Raw genomic sequence first — 20,323 nt, forward strand, 5'->3', positions numbered from 1 at the left:
AATTAAAACTTAAGATTTAAAGTTTGTTTTTTTCTTGTCCCGGCCAATATACAAGATAGGCAGGAGCTCAGGTCAGCAGCAATAAACACAGCAATACACATACATTAAACACAAAATGATATGTATGTAGATATGGTAAAAGGGAACTGTAAAACATCATAAGAAAATGTAATCACCACCGTCATGACAGGCCAAATGGCAGCACAACGGCCCATCACAGCATTTACAACCAGACAAAAATGAGCCTAAATGTGTTGACTGAAACCAGCTCCCTAAGATTTAATTAATTTCTGTTCTTTCTAAACAGAGGGCGAAGCAAACTTAAATGCCTTCTGTCCAAGTTCAGTTCGAACATTGGGGATAGATAACAAGAGTAATTCGTTGGTACAAAGATAACATGTTCCAGTACTTTTCTGAAAAACTTAAGTAGATAAGATGGGAGCAGAACAAGTATAGTTTTACAAATCAAATGTGCCAATGTTAGCGTTTATGGGAGAACTAAACTGAGCATACGATGAGCAGTGGTGTGGAAGGGTTTTAAGGTTTGTGATGAACCTCAGTGCTTCATGGTAGACAGCATTCAAAGCATGTAATCAACTGCAGACTGAAAGTAGCAGCATCAAGTCTCTTTTGGGCTCGACAGAAAGACAAGACTTAGACAGAGAAATTAATTTTTTCAATGGGGAATGGCTGGTGTGCTTGGTAATATTTCCATAAGTCCACTAATTAAACAGGCTTGCAGCAGATATTTAATTCAGTCCAAAACAGACTGGTGATCAGACAGTTTCTGGTAGTATTCTTGCTTCATCCATACAAAGAATGTAATCAAACTCTGCACTCAAAGGCAGCCTGTGAAGTTTACATTCTTACAATATGTGCTAACCAGTCAAAGGTCAAGCAATTACATATGCTTGTCAAACATGATTAAGAAGTTTCATTGTTTTCTTTCTTGTTTTATCATCTGGGCATACTGTCAGTATGCTAGTTCTGCGATACTGGACATTCAACAGGTCAAGTCAGTGTGATCCAACACATGTTTTAACGACCAAAGAAAATATTTGGAATTCAAATTGAATTGTCCTCCTTTTCTAAACAATGAACTAGAATCAGTTATTACAATAAAAACAACTTTTAATCCAACTAAGGGACTTTTTGGACTTGATGAGCAAGCATGCAAAGTAGTAGAATAAGGATGCTGCATGTTTTTTAAATCTTTATCAGTTCATGGTCCCCAAACACAGCCAACACACACACTGCTACAGTGTTTCTAACTTTAAATCCAAAGTAAGTTTGGATCTAGAATCTCAGCTAAATTGAATCATCATTGTTGACCTGATACTTTTGACTTTTGGCTTCTAGGAGCTGGAGAGCCAGACAAAGGCCTTGGAGGATAAATGTGAGAAACTGAGGAAAGAAGTCACCCAGAGACAACTGGAGGTCAGGTAAATCCATTGTGAAGTCATTTCTCGGCAGGAACGTTGCCGTGAGCCTGCATGGACTTCCTTTCACATTCCATAGACATTCCTGTTGGGGTAATTGGTGATTCCATATGGGCCAGTAGAGTAGCTGCCTCTTTGTGCCGTCCCTGCAATAGCTCGTCCACACTCTTAACAACCATTAGCTGGGATCAGCTCCAGCCCCAAACATCCCTCCACAGGATAAAGTGGATATAGATCATGAATGGATTGAAGTTGTAGCTTACATTTTACAATTTGCGTCATCTTTTTTGTGTTGAATATCTTCATTTTTATGTTCTTTCATGGTTTCTGGTTAATAAGAGGCACTGCAGCAGATTTTTTTTAAGTGCTTTTAATGAAAATAGTTTGAAAGATGAGTGCACTTTTGCGTATAACTTGCTCCCCCTGCCTGCACAGAAGTCTGATGGAGGACGTGGAAACGCAGGAAACGCAGATATTAAAAGAAGAGAAAGAGCTGCAAGACAAAAAGGAGGTCATCGAACTCAAAGAGGTCTGTGTGTGTGTGTGTGTGTGTGTGTGTGTGTGTGTGTGTGTGTGTGTGTGTGTGTGTGTGTGTGAGTGAGTGAGTCGGCATAGTTTACAGCATTACAACATTAATAAATAACAAATCATTTCATTTGTACATTTTTGTGTTCATGTCTGCATTTTTGTTACAAGACTGAGAAAGTGCAGCTCATCGGCATACCAAACCAGATTTTAAAGGAGACCGAAAGGAAACGCTTTAAGCTGGAGTAAGTTTATTTGACAGCTTTGTAATTGTTACATGGGAAGAATGAGAAATTAGAAATACCAAGAATAACAAAGTGTCAGTCAGACGGCTCTGATAAGACAATACTGAGAAAGACTGCAGGACTAAACCTGCACACCTTTCTAATTAGTACAAACTTCCTCCGTACAAAAAACAATTGATTTAACTTGATTAACCTATCATTTTCATCATGGAAAGAGTTTATGCATACGTTTTGCTCGGTTTAAACCTCTCACCAGGATTGGCACGATTAAGAAACAACGGCAGAATCTACGCAAAGCTCTTTCTATGTTTCTTTACAAAAAAAACATTATTTTCCTTTTTCACTCGCTTAGTTTACTCTATGCAAATTATGTTCCCTGTTCCAATCTTTTAATGAGCAGTAGATTTGACATTTGTATGAAGATGAACATTGTCACCCAAGCAAGGAACTGAAAAACGGGTAAAGTTTCTTGCATTAGTCAAACTCTTAATCATTTAAAGGTTCTAATTTAACACCCTAAGATATAAGATACACTCATGTGTTGCATCAGGTCCTTATGGGTTGAGATAAGTTTGAAAATCATTATTTTTTTGTGTTCTAATGCAGCTGCAGAGTGTCTCACTTATGGCATCATAGCAGCTCCTTTTTAATGTTTTTTTTTCATATCAATATTTGACTTGCAAGTAATGCAGTGGAACAGCCTGCACGAACCTTAAGTGCGATGACTCGTAATTTCCAATTCAAAAAATCTAGGGATTCTGGGGGTGTATGTAAAAGATGAATGTTCAAGCTGTAATTTGATAAGATATGTAAGATATGCACTTTTACAACACAAGTGTAGGGAATTAGAGGAAACTTCCATCCTGTTCTCATACGTAAATTCACTCTTATCTGCTCATTTTTCCCTCGCCTCCCCACATAAACACCAGAGGTGAAATGAAGACGATGGAAGCTCTAAATGTGGAGATGTCAGAGATGGAGCAGCAAGTGAGGGTGGTGGATGAGTGTAACCAGTCCCTCAGGAGGATGAGGGAGGAGGTGGTACAGGACCTGGAGGGCCTGAGGGCCCAAACAGAGGCCACTCAGAGGGAGCGCAGACAGCTACTGAAAGAGCAGGAGGTCAGCCAGGAGAAGGTGGCTGAACTCATGGGAAGCAGGTGCATAGTTCTACAAAACAAGACTCAGTGTATTTAATGTTAGGATATTACATGGTATACTATCTTGAAAATACAGTACTTGATTTGTTGTCTCAAAGCTACAAGAAAGTCTTGTCATTGTGTTTTTCATTTCCAGGGGCATCTTGGAAATGAAGCTGCACAGCCTCATGATTGACAGAAAGCAACTGTTTGAGAGCCGATCTGTGCAGCTCAGAGAGAAAAATGGGTACAAAAGGATGTCTGACAGAGCAGCCCTGTCACAAAGTTGTGTTTTATGTTCGTCTTATCCATGAGCTTTGAAATTTTGTTGAGTACATATTCCTCTTCATAACACCTACTTTACTATTATTTGTGTGTTTTACATATCCCTCAGCTGCTTGACATCGTTTTTGAGCACAAATCGGGTCTGGAACGTTACAAAGCCCAGAGTACAAACCAAAGGGAGCTTTTGTTTCTCCTGAACTGAATAAAATGCCTTCATTGCAGGCTTAGCATTTCTTTCCTTAACTTTATGGCATCACCATGAAACCTATTTGCATCATGTCCTTCAACTTCCTAATATAGCTCAACTTAAAGAAAGAATGTGCAGCTGCTTTGCACCTAGCCCTTTTTGACCAATCAGAGCAGACTTAAAGAGACAGGCGCTTAAAAACTCAGTGCCTCAGACAGATGGTGACAAGATGTGCACCAGCAATGCACAGGATGAGAAAAATAAGGTGCTTTTTCAGCAGTTATGCATGTAAATCTTTTATAATAGACCCCAAAATAAAATTATTATCCTATGAATTAGCTTATTAAATCCAACATTGTTTATGTCCACGTTTTCTAGCTTCAAGATTCTTCTTCTTGTTGATGCTTTGCAGTGCGTCTTATTACAGCTGTAGATCATTGGTATGGTGATGTAAATATGATACAATCAACAAGACAGTCATTGTGTATTGATTAATTGATTGATTATTACACCTGAAGTCAAGTTTCATTGACTTTTATTTCATGGCAAGAATGAGATCCACACAAGCATTTCCATAGCAATACTAGAGGACTTTATGCTCCGGTCATTGTATGCTAATTGGATGTAAGTTAAACAACACATCAAAAGGTGTTTCTTAAGCTGCTTTCCAAATACAGTGAAAAACATTTATATTTGAGAGAAATCCATTGACTTTAGAGAAATAACTTGAGCGAAAGAGTGCAGAAGCCTTATGATGACGTGATAAATATTTTAAATGTTCTTTTCCTCAGGAAAATGCAAGTCCTTAAAAGAATGGAGCAGGCGCTGACCATGGCCACTGAGCAGCTTGAACAAATGCAGTCTGTCTACAGCGAGCTACAAACGCAGGTGATTTCGGAAATGTTCAAACATCAGCTCAAGATTTCTTTTCCTTTTTGGGGGCATTTAAAAGCAGATGGACCTTTTGTTAAACTTCCCGTGATTTGTTCAAATTCTGTAAAATGAACACCTTTCTACATTGTTTTTAACAGTAAACCTTACAATGAGTTTTTACTGTTTGTTATAGGTGAGGACATTTTTCCAGGTTTGGAGCGTAAATGTCATTGTGGCCATCACAAGCACATTAAATCGTTGAGCTGTATTACACCACAGGGCTTTTTTTAATTCTTGATTTTCCTGGAATTGTACTGTCGTGCACAGTTTTTAAAGGGAAAACAAAAAAGAAAAGGAGAAGACTCATCGGACGTGTGTCAGCACATCTCACTTGCACATAACAATATGGAAGGAAATCACAGTGACGCATCAGGAATTTACACTTTTTGGAGACACTGAAAACAAAGCTTACAAGTCATTCAATCTGCCCATCAGAACACACTCTCACTTCGACAGTTACTCATAATAAATTAGACTGACAGCTTGAGGAGGAGTCTGTTGGTTTACCACAGAAATGTATTACATTTTAATGGAATAGGTCGAGATTGATGGCTTTAATAATTTCAAAGTATTGTGTTTTGAATTTTACACAACTATAAAGTGGATGTTTTATTAAGTGTTGTATGTGGCTGTAATAAATTGCACTGTTGCATTATCCTGTTTGAAACCTTTGAACTTATAGTTGTGCTGTGGTGCAATGTCGCAGTATCCAAATCCAACTGGAAAGGCCTCAGGTATTATACTAATACATGGTATTGGTTTTGCAGTCAATAGTTAATGTATAATTGAATATGCACTGACTGAATTTGATATGAAGGGTTGTGAGATGTGCAGTGCATCCTTGTGGTATTTCTTTTCTTTCTAATGAACGCACATTCGCTGCATCTTCGCTGTGACTCAGGATCAGCTAAAAGCAGATGAAAGATCTCACGGGGCGATGAAAATTTGAACGGGCTTTTGATTTTAACTTTACGCTCTGTTCTCAATATTCAGCTAGATGTTGTTCCCAAAAGAGAGGACAGCATTCAGCAGAGGATGGAGCTTCAGAAAGAAGTGGATGCACTTAAAGTCAGCTTTGAAATGCAGGTTGGGGTATGTGATTAAAACTGCAGTGGCAAAAAGCTGATTAACTGTTTCTTGGTTTTGATATATGGCTTAATTATTCCTGATCATTTGTAGTTTTTCCAAGTAAATACAGTATTTTTCAGATATTTTTCATTTTTCTATCATCATTCTAGAAGGAAATGAGAGGATAAGATTCCCTACTGAATCATTTCCTCATATTATACCCCACAGAATAATTTTATTGATCCCTTTTAGGAGAAGCCTCCACTTTCTTTGCACAGAAAAGTTTAAGTATTCAGCATCTGTCTGTCTTCCTTGTTTAGATGGACTAGCTCTGCTTTTCTGCCCCATTATGCTGTCAGTGAACCCTCAGTTTCATCGAAATATTCATAAGGTTTTTCACTGGAGAAATGTGTTCCCAACCAGTTTTCATTGGATGAGAAGGAGAGCCAGAAGAGGCAGCGATATGGGGTGAATCAGGAGCTGCTCGGGGAGTCAAACCGCCTCAGAGAAGAACTCCATAACCTCAGATGTCTCACACAGATCAAAGCAGAGGAGAGGGGCCAGAAGCACCGTGAACTGCTTAGGACTGAGGTGAAAAACAAACCCACACAGACACATTGAAATTGGATTTTGATATCTTAATATTTTCTTTATCTATTCAAAATGTCAAGAGGGACGCTGGCATAATATTGAAGAGGGTGTGCCCACAAGTACAAGTAAAGTTTGGCATTTGTGAGCGCACACCTAGAAAAATATCCAGACAGAAGTGATGACGCTGTACTTTTACCTGCTTGTATCTATCAGCAACTGAACCAGCACATCCAGCAGGAGCTCAGAGAAAAAGAGCTGATCGTCATGGACCACAACAAACTTAGTGCGATGCTACAGCGCAGGTGTAGTTTTCTTTTTCTCTTCTGCGTTCAGTGTCTGTGTCCTGATAAAGAGAATGCTACACACAAAAGGGTGTCTCAGTAATTGGTCACACTTCCAACACAACAACAGACCCTATGAATACATTCATCAAGTTCACGGCAGCAGACAGCAATCCGATGTCGTTGCCCTTGACTTGGAATCAGACTCTCAAAATCCAAAAGACAACAGGATAATAATTATTATTAAATGTTGTTTCTCCTCTCACTGTTCGGCAGTAACTGTTCACACCTCACATCATACATGAATTTTAAATTAAAACTAAAGTGTCAACTTCTGTTTTCAAGCACAGAAAGACAAAGTACAAAAGAGCAGCTGTCTTTATCAATTGACTCGAGTTGAAATCTCTTTGTCTAAAGTTGTAAATTCTACAGTAACTATCAAAACGTGAAACAAAGATAAGTAATTGTGTTTAACGCTACCAAAGGCTAAGTAAATGCAAATAATCTGCGGCACAAATACCTGAAGATAACTGAATGTCACAAATAATAATGTGTCCACTGCTTATCTGTGTTTTTCCCACCTTAGAATATCACAGTATTCTAATCTGTGTGACATGATCATGGAAGAGAAGACCAAGTATGTCCAACTGAAGGAGATCACCTCACAGACAATCACAGAGCTGACAGAGCAGATTAAAGTCCTGGAAAATGAAATGGAAATCCAGCGTACCATTGCTATCAACAAGGAAAGGTGTGTTCACGTGTCACCTGACTTCAGCGTAGACTTCTATCATAAAAGTTTAATAACATTGCAACAAATCTGGCTTTCATCAAGGTCAAAATGCTCAATTTTTGCATGTCTTTGTTGATGTTTGTTGGTAAACATTGCCAATGCCAACTCTGCATCTCTGGATATGTAATTTCTCTTTTACACGTCTTTTCCAGATCTCTCACAAAGGCTCGCATGAAGGTGTCTAATTGCTCCAAAATCAGGGACAAAATACGCAACCTCATCTCCAAGGTCCACTTGCGCAAATATAACATAAAATGACAAACAGATCGAACGTGCTACAAACAGTGAGGTCATTTCTATGGCCGAGAATAGAAAAAGGCAGAGTCATAGCTGTTGGTGCATGTTTTGATTGTGCTCCAACTTTCTTTTTTTTTTTTCCCTTGTCCTGTCCAGCATTATGGCAGCAGAATTTTAATCTGAATACCATTTATGCTAAACACATTTGCTATGCCAAGGGAAGCTTTATGAATGTAAAACTCCCCTTGACGCCCATCAACTCCTCATTTTTATTTATTTATTTTTGTTACAATATTTAACATGATATGATAATAGTGCCGAAACGGACCGGGGGACAGAGCGAGAGGGAAAGCAAAGAACAGAAACATGAAGAGACAAACATAAAAAACAATGAAAAATCTGACAACCAGCTGCTACACCTGTAAAAACAAAACTGAAGACGATTCACGGCTTTTGTGGGGAATCCAACCTTAGAAGCACCAGGAGCACCTGTAAGCAGACAAGCAGAGAACAAACACAAACAAAAAAAAAACACAAGCAGCAGCAATCTCATATAAAACACAGGTGACCTTAAACCACAGGACAGTACAACAACTGCTTAGTGAGCATAGTGAGCATGCTACTGGGCTAATGAATGTGTGTGTGTGTGTGTGTGTGTGTGTGTGTGTGTGTGTGTGTGTGTGTGTGTGTGTGAGAGTGTGTGTGCATGAACATGCAATACACAATCCCCCCCCCAGCAATCAGAAGCAGGCCGCTTCTAGCTGTTGGTGCATGTTTTGATTGTGCTCCAACTTTCTAGAGATTGGAAAGTAAACTCTCATCCGGTATTTATCTTCATGTCTTTCACAAGACTCTTAAGGCAGAGAGACACACGCAGCTCAGTTTACGAGAGTTTATTAACTTTTATGTAATGTACTCTACAAGCTGCCTCCCAGCAATTTTAAAGCCATTCTCTGGAACTATGTGGAAGTGGGAGTATTCCATGTTGAATATTTATCCAAGGCCTTTTTGGCAGTAAAATATTGTGTGTTGTTTTTGGTTTGTCTCAAGCAACAAGCTAATGTAGGGGAGAGATGGGGAAGCTGGGCCAGTGAGTGAGTTGACCCACCCTCTGTATCTTGGCAGGCATGCATTTTATTGTCATGTGACCAATTCATTTTGGAATTACCCGTCATTTTTGCCAGACTTTAGAGAGAAGAAGCACATGGGAGTAGTGATGAGCACTAACTTTCCTTTAAAAACACAAACAACATCAGTGCCAGTTTATTCAGGTAAAAAAATATTGATGTAGTATGTTGATCATTTGTCAATGTAGAAAAATCCATGCCTATCATTTGATTAAAAATTATCCTGATTTGGTAAGCGAGCTAGTTTTTTCCCCGAATATCTTTCTGACATGGGGCAAAATTTCGTCAGAGGCTTTTGTTTTACTTCTGCCTCATTTTTTAAAACCACATAAATTGAAATTGGCTCATCTCACCCCTCTCTCCCACAGGCAAGAGACGATTCTATCAAACAAAGATATATCTCTTAGGCAGTGTCCACTAGATATTCAAAAGGAAAGAAACCAATATGCTGTGCAGTGCATTACTACAAACACATCGATCGGGCAGTTCGTTTTGATCTGTTATGAGATGGTTTACTGCCAGACTGGAGCTATCAGAGCAGTACATTAACTGTTTGTTATGCTCCACACATATACACATGAAAGTGGCAAAATTGACATCTGTTGTGACTTGGCACGATATAAATGAAGATGAATTCTGAAAAACGTATACAGGTTTGCACATCACAATGTGTTTTTTTCATTTTTGTCTTTTTAATTGAACTTAAATCTTGTAGGTTACTTGGAAACATTGTCAGATCAGTCAAGAGTTTGAAGACAACAAACAAGAACTGATGAGACTCACGCAGACGATGAACCTCCAGGAGGTGACCCTTCTGGAATTAAACAGGAATCATGAGAATGCCATTCAGCGCCGCAATTTTCTGTAGGTTCATAGCTTTAGGAATGCATGAATAAACCTGTATTGTCAGTAGAATATTTAATGATCTTGCCACTTCTTGTGTATTTACAGGGGTATCCAACTCCTGGAACATGAGGAGGTTTTGTTCGACTATCGTGGGAAGGTGAGCAATCAGGAAGCAGCCATTGCTAAGGGCAACATGGCTCTGGAGACCCTGGACAAGGACATGAAAGAAATACAGTTGGAGATTAATGAGGAGAAGAGGCAGATAGACCTGAAGAAGAGGGAGGTGCTCCTCAAGAGAAAACTGGAGGAAGAGATCACCATGCTGCAGATAGAGGTGTGTACGCACAGCTACATAAACTCCAATTCACATCCTTTCACAGACAAGAGCCTGACAGGTGACACTTTTCGACAAAAAGAAGTTGGCCAGACTTATAGAAGTGCACATTTTGAAATGGAATTGCTTCATTAAAATCTTCTCTGTAATATCAACAATGATGAAAGTGTTCTGGTGATGGCTGCCAAATGCCCACTGCTCCTTACTCTACGCCCTCTCTTAAGAAATTAAAACATCTTTTACTTTCAATATATCTTGTAAACTAGCTGCAACTAAATCCAACTGTGTAGTTCCCTAAAGTTACAGAAGATTCACACTAAAACTAGAAAACACTTTTGTGTTATTTATGATTTTGCATGGTTCGCTGTTCGAGCTTCCATCAGGTAGCATATGGTCCTAAATGAGCATTGGAAATGGCTTTCAAGTAATAGACTTCTACAATGTTCTTGGAGCATATCTGCATACAGCCACTAATTAGTGCAGATTGTGGCTGCGGGATCCAACAGCATGACCATGACTGCATCAGGATGTGGCTCTGCTCCATGGATCCAAAAACCCTATCCTGGAGCAGTCGGACCTGTCAATTAGTGCTTCCTGGTGTGTCGTGATGATACAAGTTGCTATGAAAAGACTGACTGTGTGCATCTGGAAAGGTTTCCTTGATACCTTCTGGTCTGTGAATGTCTGTGCACGTGTTGGTATACATGTCCATATCTGCAAGTCAGAGGCCTTCTCTAACTGTGTGTCAAGCCTTTGCATAGCTATGTGTGCGTGTTCCAATCACTTCTTGTTAAACAAACTGTCTGTCTGTGTCAAGTTGGGGCAGCTCCAAAAGGAGAAGTTACTCTTATGCAGTGTTCTTGAAAACAATTGTTGGAAGAGTTCTGATGACCCGGAGAACACCAATGAGCAAAAATCTTACTTTCCTTGCAGTAAAGATGAGCAAACAAATGCCATTTATATTCATTTTAAGGGATGCATGCATCAGTTCACTGTTTAAGATTTGAAACTGAGCATTCTGGAGAAGAGGAAGAGATTTACATTTTTGTGGCAGTTTGTTGCTTGTTTTTATTGTCTCTAAGCTGTTTTTGATTTCTAAGCTAAAGCCATTTTATATCAATGTTTGCAGAACTCAAACTCCTTGTTTTGTTCATGCGGTTTGATCGTGGTCAGACATTCTAATGAGTTTGAATAGTTATGGAAACTGCACTTGCTAACTGAACTCAGAACAGAGGCAGATGTGCTAAAAGAAGTGATGTGCTAAAAATGACAGATTTTATTCAGCGCGCACACACACACACACACACACACAGTGAGCTTCTCTGCCAATGGCTGCATCCAGGGATTGGGTGTGTTGCTGCTTTGGATCAGAGGGATTGATTGAGAATTGCTGCTGGACCAAACATATCATATCTGAGTCTTGTGGTCTTTTGGATGAACGCAGCAGACCTCAGCATGTTCTGCTCTTTTGAAAAACACTCCTTTTTCTTTACTCCATCTGTTTACTCCTGCTGTTTTATTTGCTACAACAGGCCATGTGGTGCCATCTTTTTTATTTTATTTACTCATCTGCATCAATTTATTTACCTTTTTATTAGACTCTTTATTACTTCCATTATAGCCTTTGTGCAACAATCCTTTTTCATGATTGCCTTGAAGCATTTGCTTTCCCTGGAACTAACTATCTTTCCAATCCCCAGTTTTTCTTGATTTCTCACTTCTGATCTCTGACTGACCTTAAATTTTGCTGTACGTCAGTAGTCTTCTTCGTCAAACTGGCAGCATGGCTTTAAGGATTGCATCAACATTTCGTTCGTCATTCCACCACAAAAATATCTCATCAACTATTTAACTGATACAACTTTAATCAGGCTTGGAGGATTAATCCTTTTGACTTAACCTCATTGAAGTGCTAGAGATAAACATCTTAGGTTTTGAGCAAAGTTCTATTTGAAATGCCAAATTCATATTAGTCTCAAATTTCAGTTAAGACCAAATTGTGATCATGTTTTTTATCCTTTATCCTACCATCTAAGCCTATATCATGCTTATTTTCAAAAGCATAATTTAATCAGTGGGACCCACTGGAACAGGTTTATATGCTTTAAGGGAATTCATTATTTCGCCTAATCTGCAGTGCTGTGGCATCTCTTCACTCCATCCAATTTAAATGCTTAATTTCACATTTTGATTTATTTTATTTCATGTTTCTTTGAGTCCCCATACTCCCAATCTGTTCTGATTGACCAAACGTTTGGGGTACAATTTGTGGGGTGCAAAGAGCGAGCTGCTCTTTGATTGGTGTGCCAAACTCACCACAAACGGGCATTATTTAAATGTGTCATTTAGTTCAGGTAGGGAAGTGGGAGTACAGCTTCAGACACAGGTACAGGTTCCCAGTGATGTTTTTGATTCGCATCTTGAGGTGTTTTTTTTTTTTTGCTTGTTTTGAAGAAAACTTGATGCACATTTTGGGAAATGCAGTATTTCCTGTTTTTTTGTATCTTTTTGAGGTAAGAGGTCTATTCTAGTGCCTGCTCTGTTCACGTCTGTCTGAGAGGTAGAGGTGTACTGGACCAGAAGAATGTTGCTCTAGAGCTCTGATAATAAACTAGCTATAATATTAGCTTGTTGGTGTACCTGGATTTAAAACCTGTGTAAATGACTACTTTTGGTGTATAAATGGTATTTGTTTAACTGTTACATATAAAAAAAAATTACTCCTCAACGTGAGATGGACTGAACACCAGTAAATTATTCCTGGTAAAATAGCAGTATTTCACCATTGTTACTGGAACATGAAGGAATGCTGATATTAGCATTTAGCTGACTGCTTGACCTAAGCAAACCTTACAGATTTGTCACCATTAGAGAACAACCGATAAAGAACTTTGGAGAAGATACTGGAAAAAGATGGAGTCACTGTCTATGTATTTTCCAGGAATGTGTTTCACAAACTAGTTTACAATATGTAGTGAAGACTCAGCAACACTGTCTGCTCAGGTGTGATGTGTAATTTTATGAATGGGCTGCAGACAGAGCTGAAAGTATTGGAAACAATAGACTCAGAGCCTTTCGACCAGACAAACTATGTTCTGACACTACTTACAAATTGTTCCATATAGATGTTTTGCAAAAAAAACTTCAAAGTGGTGCATAACATAAAATCATACATGAACAACACGTCTCTGACGGGCTAATATAAACTGGTACTGCCAATAGTCGTGATATTAAAATAACTAAATATCTCTGTTGCCTCTATATAATGCATGTGATCATACTGTGATTGGATCTCAGCTTAGAAAATCTGAATATTATAGATAGCAGATTTTTGTACAACTCTAAAAATTCCCCTACTTCCTATTTTGAGTCTAATTCTAAGTCTAAAAAAGAAAAAAAAGAGACAAAAAAACAAAAAAAATCAAAGGCGAATTGGCCTGATGCAAAACCTTCATTGATTTTTGTGATAATATATTGTTGTTTGGATTTTTATAGTTTTTAACAAAGTAATCATGAAGTAAAAATCAACCCAACATTCAATCAATAAAGCTCATGGAACTTTGAGAATAATCTCTTACATCCCTGATTAATGCCACAGCTCATCTGTTTGTTCATCCATTGAGTCACTCAATATTTCTCCAGCTCCTTTGTGTGTAAATAGCAAATCATTTTCTAAATCACAGTTTCCCCTTGTCAGCCGTCTAACTCCCTCAGGTACAAAAAGTGAATCATAGGTTCTCTCCTTTTCAGGAGGCTTGCCAGATCTTTTTCACTCTCCCTGCCAATTCATTCTATGTGTGAATTCAATCTCCATGCAACTGCATTGCTGTCAATTTATCATATATATTGTCTATTTGTATTCATCTGTGACCAGTTTATCTGTTCACTGCAGACAACCCCCCCCTCCCTCCCTTTGATGGGAAATTTTGACACAGATAGATTGGGCCATCTGTGAGACTATTGAAGTTCAATAAACTCGGAGGCTTTCATAACTCTCAGGAAATTTAATTGCTGCAAAATAAACAGAGGTTACGTTGGAATGTGAATTTACAACTTGTTTTTTAAAATCAACATCTCATACAGGTGCACACGCATCAACGCACACTCTGAGATGTGAGTAGTGCAGATGACATCTAAATTTAGTTGGATAGCTGTAATGACTCGTTACAGTTTTTTACACAAGGAGCGTCACAAACAAAAACACACAAACATTAAGTAGCGGAGTGAGATTTATAAAAGGGTGGGGCTGCTGACAGACTGCAGTGTCCCTGTGGCGGTGAGTCATAGTGTTTGTTTGTCCCTCTCTTAAATCTTTGTCCAACCTTTCTGGAGCTTGTCACCATCGGGGAAACCCTGAGTGAATTGTATCTTCACAGTGTGTGTAGTCTGAGTGTGGAAGTCTACGTGTAAGCCTAAGTCAGAGAGGTAGAGGGACCGAGCTTCATATGAAACGCTCCTCTTCAAACACTGTAAGGTCATTTGGTAGCTCGCCTCTTTAAATCTGATTTCTCTTAAGACTGCTGGCCGAACACCAAAGAAAATCTTCAGATGTTGTTGGGATGCAGGCCAAATGTGGTCACGGTTGTGTCACAGTAGTTCAGCAGTGATTTCTTTCTGTAAAGAACAATAACTGCTCTGCTTTGCTTAAGGTTCCCACGCCAGATTCACAGTAAACACGTTTGAACCTTCAGTATCCGCAGAATCCTAAACATGATCCTCCCTGTAAGACTTACTGCTACTGCTACCAATATGAAGACTTCTAGTGCTAATAATGATGATTATTATAATCATAATAATCCATTAGTGATACCCACTTTTATCCAATTTGGATCTGTGATGTGCTGGAGCCTATCCCAGCTCACATTAAGCAGAAGGTGGGGTACACCCTGGACACATCACCAGTGGGCTAACTCAGAGACACAAATACAATGCAAGATGAATAAACAAGTCAGATAAAAAGCCCTGACTGAGTCAGTTAACTTCTCAGTCTCAGTAATTCCTTCACAAGATGCTAAGATACTTACGGTGTAAATAGGAAAAAAGACTATTCCTTGTCAAATTTGTTTTGAGGCCCTTTTCACATGTATTTACACAGCGACACGGGCCTTACAAAAATGCAGTTTCATATCATCATTTTTATTAATAGAACAAACAGGTCAAACGTTTTAGCTCCATGAATAAATCTAAAACAAATTAGTCACAAAGCAGGTTTTCAGTTAACAAACTGCTTGAACATAGATGAAGATCGATGATTTCCTTAAAACATTAACCTCAACCTGAAAGGGAGTAAACGAAAACAAACGCAGCTGTGTGGATGCGGCTGTGTCTGTACCCCAGCTGATGGTTGATGTCCCGGTTAAATACTGGCTGCTGTCTCGATGCTTTATTTAGTAACTAATTTCTGCATCAAACCTGTTTTTTTCCCGGAAGTGCAGGAAAGAAAACCATCATACGAGCAAACGGAAGTTTCTATCTTAACACACGACAGAATAAAGAGAGTAAACGATCTAAAAACAAGATTCAAATGTAATTAAAACTAATACCACTAACCACTGTCTATTACTACCACCACAACTAAACTAATAATAAACTATGATTATCTTTACTGTTCAAAATTGTCACTGTTGTTGGTTAGTCTGACATCAACACATTTCTCTGAGTTGTCTTTTGATGGTGTGAATTTCTATATTCCCCCTTTTCTAACATCACCAGCCTGTCATGATCCATGTTATTTTTGTGTGTTTTTCTGTTTAATTTTCTTAGCCTTGCCATTTCCTCACCTTTCCTCAGTTCCCTCCTGCCCGTCGTCAGCTCCACTACCTTCACCTGTATCAATCATCCTCAGCTGTTCCCATTCACTAATCACTCTCCCCATAGTATTTAGTCTCCTTTCCTTTCAGTCTTTGTCAGATCCTCTGTCAAACTGTCCCGTCTCACTTCCCATGATTTTGCCGTCGTTGTTCCCATGGTCATCCCTGTCAGTCTTGTTCCTACTCCTGTGTTATGTACAGTCTGGTTTTGTTTCTTCTTAGGTGTTTTTTGGTTTGTACAAGTTTAGTTTATAGTGTTGCAGCTTGGCTGTGATTTTCATTTATATTTATAATAAACCCCTTTAAATTTCCTTCTGGCTCTTGTCCCATGTCCACTGGAAAAAATATCCCTCCAAAAATAAGTAAGAAAAACAACAAATACAAGATGTTTTTGCTTGAAATGAGCAAAAAAATCTGCCAATGGAACTAGTGAAAATCGGCTTGTCAAGATTTCTTGAAATAAGATGTGATATTTAGGACTTTTGAGATAAAAAGTGATCTTGAAATTAGCTTAAAACCTCTTCAAATGTAAAAAAAAAAGCTTGTTTCATATGATATGTGACTCAAAACAATTTGTTTTCAAGACTTTTTCATTTAATAAGATATTCAAGGGTATCGTCTTCAAACAAGTTCCTATATCTGGCTGAAATAGTACTTGTTAGGCAGTTGTGTCTGATATTAAGTGTAATGAGATATTTTTACTAGAAATGAGACATATATACTTGGTAAGACTTTGATTTTTTTCCAGTGTTTGCACCTGGGTCGTCCTCCTTTGCCAAACCGTGACACAGCCACCCCTCTTCACAGCCAGACATCTACCACTGACTGGCATCTGTACTTTGACAACACACTAAACTTCGAGTCAAGCTCGAACATTTTCTCGTTCTTTTCTTGATTGCACTGAACTTAATTAGTCTTTTAGTTTAGTCCCGCTGGGAACAGTGACCAGTGCAATGTCATTGCAACGCGTGCAACAACACACCGAATACAACCTTTCTCCCCTCCTCTCTCAGCTCATGTGACTTAGACCCATTAGCCTTCATGCTGCCCATTGTCCTCTGCAGGCGTAAACATTGCTGTATCATTGTTAGATAATGAAATGTGAGGGCTTCAATGCTGTTGACAAGCTGTACCAAGGAAATCAAGTCATTGGAGTCAGCATCGCTTTCCAGATTTCATTCTAGTTGCTTTAACTGAGCTAATCATTGCAGAGGCAGGATTTATTTACTTTGTTTACAGTTACAGACCATCATATTTCCATCTGGTTTTGCTCTTACTTAATTAAGCCAACAGTTGACCTTATTTTCAATTTTCTGCCCTTACATCTGTTTCATATAGGATTTCACATTTCACAAACTTTCCCATTTTATTAGATTGTGCACCTCAATCCGTTCTTATGAAAGCTTCAGTTCAGCTTATTAACTTTTCATCACCTTCTTATAATTGTTATTTTACTGCTGTTTTACTCTGCTGACCTTTCTGCTTAACTGATCTGCCCCTTTGTCTTTTATCCGTATTTATTACGAAGCTTTTCTTAATTTAATCTTGGGATGTAGTATGTAAATAAAGTCATTATTCATTTTTATAACCCTGTTAAATGTGCCGTGCACCATCTATTGCGTGGCTTTTTAAGCCATCATGTTAACTACTAACTGAGTTGAAATTATGCGTATGAAATGCAAATGTGTACGCTGTCTGGAGGCTGTCATTTCTGCATTGTTTTACAGCACTCATGAACCGAGAGAGGAGCTATGATTTGTAACTGTCAGATGAAGAAAACTGAGAGCCAGACAGGCAGAACAGAGACAATGACAAAGAGACGCATGAATACAAAGAGACAAGCGTCAGTGTATAGGATGGGTATGAAAAGGCTACAAGTGAGGGCACTGTACAGAAAAAAGGATTGATTGAAGAGTGAAGAGAGGAGAAGGAGGTTGACAGGGACGGTCTGTGTGCCATCCATCATGTCGTGTTTAACCGACTTAGTGTGGTTATGGGTGAGAGCTGGTGGAACACAGATCAGTCGGATCTTAAAAAAAGATTAAAAAACCTTTTTTTAAAAAGTCAGATCAGTTTTTATGATTGAAGTTTTTAAATCCAATGCAAAATCTTTAAAAAGAAATCATTCCTCAGTTCTTACATACCAGTCTTAATTCCTTGATGGGTTAAATTTTTTTGCTTTATAGCTGGAACTTTACCCGTGTACATGAGAATAGATCAAAGCTGTAAATATCATTGAATATATCATGTGTCTTTGCACACGTTTTGGGTAAGTTAGGTACAAGAGGATCCATCCAAAAAAGCTCCACGTTATCCATTTTATAGTCAAAACAGAAAAGTTGTGACTCACCTAAACTGGCAGCTGCAGGAGGGTTTAATTTGTATAGAAATGATTCACTGACTGGGTTCTCTTGTAGTGCTTTGTTGATCTAACTGGAGTTGACTTGCAATGGTTAAAAGCAGCTGGTACTGGTCGTGTTGCATGAACGCTCTATGTTGCTCCTGCTGAATCTACTATGAGTTTTCACAGGTTAATGTTCCATAAAAAAAAAAAAAAAATGGAGCAATGAAAGAGACTAAAGTGAAATGTACTGGAGCCAGGGCCAAAAAGTTCTGCGCTGCATGCTAACTCTGCAGGGGTGTCCCAAAAAGCTTTTATCTCCTTCTGAAAAATGGAAATATATGTAAAGTATTTTAGTGTTTACTTACAAAAACAGTTGGAATGATTCAAACTTGGGACAAACACAGCCTATATTTGTATGTTCTGCAGCAGCGGTTTTGCCATATTTGCTGCTTTAATGTTGACCTTGACAACAAAAGCTCGTTCATGTTACTGTGTGTGGAGTTAAAACTGCAGATAACCTCGCTTGGCCGAATCCACTTCCTGATTCCTTGCATCTCTTGTCTCTCAAAGTCTGTCTTTCACATCCAGTGTTTTGCTCCTTTTCTCACTCCACCCTCCATGATATCTTTGCTTTGCGCTTCTTCCTTTATCTTCCCTGTGTTTGTAAGCCTTTTATCAGTCTCTTTGAGCACATTTAACTTTTCAGTCTATCATCTCTTTACTCTTCACTGCCTCTCAGCTCTCAGTTTTTGTGCGTAACCCAAAAGATGCCTATGTTAATCAAATGTTGGGCACTACAATTAAGTAAAAAGATCTGAGTTATGTGACAGCAGAGGAAAAGCAGCGTTTTAATGGACTGATCACTCAAGTCTGCTTTAATCAGACTCACTGTCCTGGTACAGAAAGGAGGCCTCATTAATCCCATTCATGAAGAGAGATGAAAATGAAAGTCATCACTTTGTCACGCGCTGTCCTTCTTCGCTCACATTAAACACGGGCACATAAACATACACCGGCCTGTTTAGCTGAATGGAGAGAAGCTGCCTTTTCATCAGCCAGGTCCTGTCAGGTCAGGCTGCCTGTGTACAACATCTCCCCACACCCTGTTTCTTTCTCTTCAGCTCACTTGTCTCTTTAATCTTGGCTTTCTTACCAATCTCATCTTCCCCGTCGATCTCTTAATTGGGCGTCTATAAATATTACTAAAGCATTTTTTTTTCCCCTCATTATCATCCGGCTTATCATTCTGCTCTTTTTCTATTTTCTGCCAGCAGCCTTTTTATGGTTCCTGTCATGGTTCTTTGATCATCTCAGGTTCATATATTTTTAGATATAGACTGCCTTTATTTTGTTGTTATGGAGCCGTGTGCATTTGAATTAACAGTCACTTGAAGTGCTCTTTTCCACATGCTTGGGTTTGGAGGGACCCTGACTTTAACTTTGCCTGCCCAATTTGTTTCAAACACTGGGATGTTGAATTAGATATTATCATGAAAAAGGCTGATTAGCTTACTGTAACTGCAGCAGGGAATTTTTCAAACTTTGTGACTGCCTTTACAATTTGGATTACAGCATTTTTGCTCCACTTAAGAAATTAGAGAAAGCTCCACTGTCTCATATCAAATTGGTAAAATTACTTTAATCTCTAATTAGCTGTGTTTCTTTCCGCACCCAAATCTTCCGTTTTCTGTTTCTTTTGGTATTTTTTCTCCAGTTTTTTGCTGATTGTAAAGTTTACATGCAGAGGTATGTGTACATTTCACCAGTCATTCATTGATTATGTTGGCTACAGATTGAGATTTGAGCATAACACCATCTTGCAGTCGAAATGGTTGCATTTACATTTTGTTTCTCACTCATGCATCCTCTTTCATCAACATTTAAATGAGATTTTTTTTTATATATATATATATATTATCATCTAATTCCCACAAGACATAAACACAGCATTACTATAGTCTTAATAAGTGCTTAAAGTGACACAATTTGTAACTTTGATTCTTCTAGAATCAAGAATCAAGCGAACAGGGACTGAACAGGGGCACTTCAGGGGCCAATCAGATTTCAGTATGCTCTGGTACCCCTCTCGTCTGTGATATAAATACCATGGCGATGTTTTCCCCTCCCATATCTCTTTGTCTA

The 20,323-nt window shown here is 38.6% G+C and overlaps 1 protein-coding gene across 1 annotated transcript in view; it reads left to right on the plus strand.

Moving 5' to 3' along the window:
* Window positions 1-20,323, plus strand: part of ccdc146 (coiled-coil domain containing 146) — a 30,804-nt gene that overhangs the window by 4,591 nt on the left and 5,890 nt on the right. The window contains exons 5-17 of the mRNA XM_075472599.1: window positions 1,360-1,442; window positions 1,875-1,968; window positions 2,136-2,209; window positions 3,139-3,366; window positions 3,503-3,592; window positions 4,609-4,705; window positions 5,744-5,842; window positions 6,242-6,409; window positions 6,623-6,711; window positions 7,277-7,441; window positions 7,636-7,711; window positions 9,563-9,711; window positions 9,799-10,027. Coding sequence (XP_075328714.1) covers window positions 1,360-1,442; window positions 1,875-1,968; window positions 2,136-2,209; window positions 3,139-3,366; window positions 3,503-3,592; window positions 4,609-4,705; window positions 5,744-5,842; window positions 6,242-6,409; window positions 6,623-6,711; window positions 7,277-7,441; window positions 7,636-7,711; window positions 9,563-9,711; window positions 9,799-10,027 — 1,641 coding nt within the window. The remainder of the gene's footprint in view (window positions 1-1,359; window positions 1,443-1,874; window positions 1,969-2,135; window positions 2,210-3,138; window positions 3,367-3,502; window positions 3,593-4,608; window positions 4,706-5,743; window positions 5,843-6,241; window positions 6,410-6,622; window positions 6,712-7,276; window positions 7,442-7,635; window positions 7,712-9,562; window positions 9,712-9,798; window positions 10,028-20,323) is intronic.

The sequence above is a fragment of the Odontesthes bonariensis genome, chromosome 8 (genome assembly GCF_027942865.1).
Source record: "Odontesthes bonariensis isolate fOdoBon6 chromosome 8, fOdoBon6.hap1, whole genome shotgun sequence".
NCBI lineage: Eukaryota > Metazoa > Chordata > Actinopteri > Atheriniformes > Atherinopsidae > Odontesthes > Odontesthes bonariensis.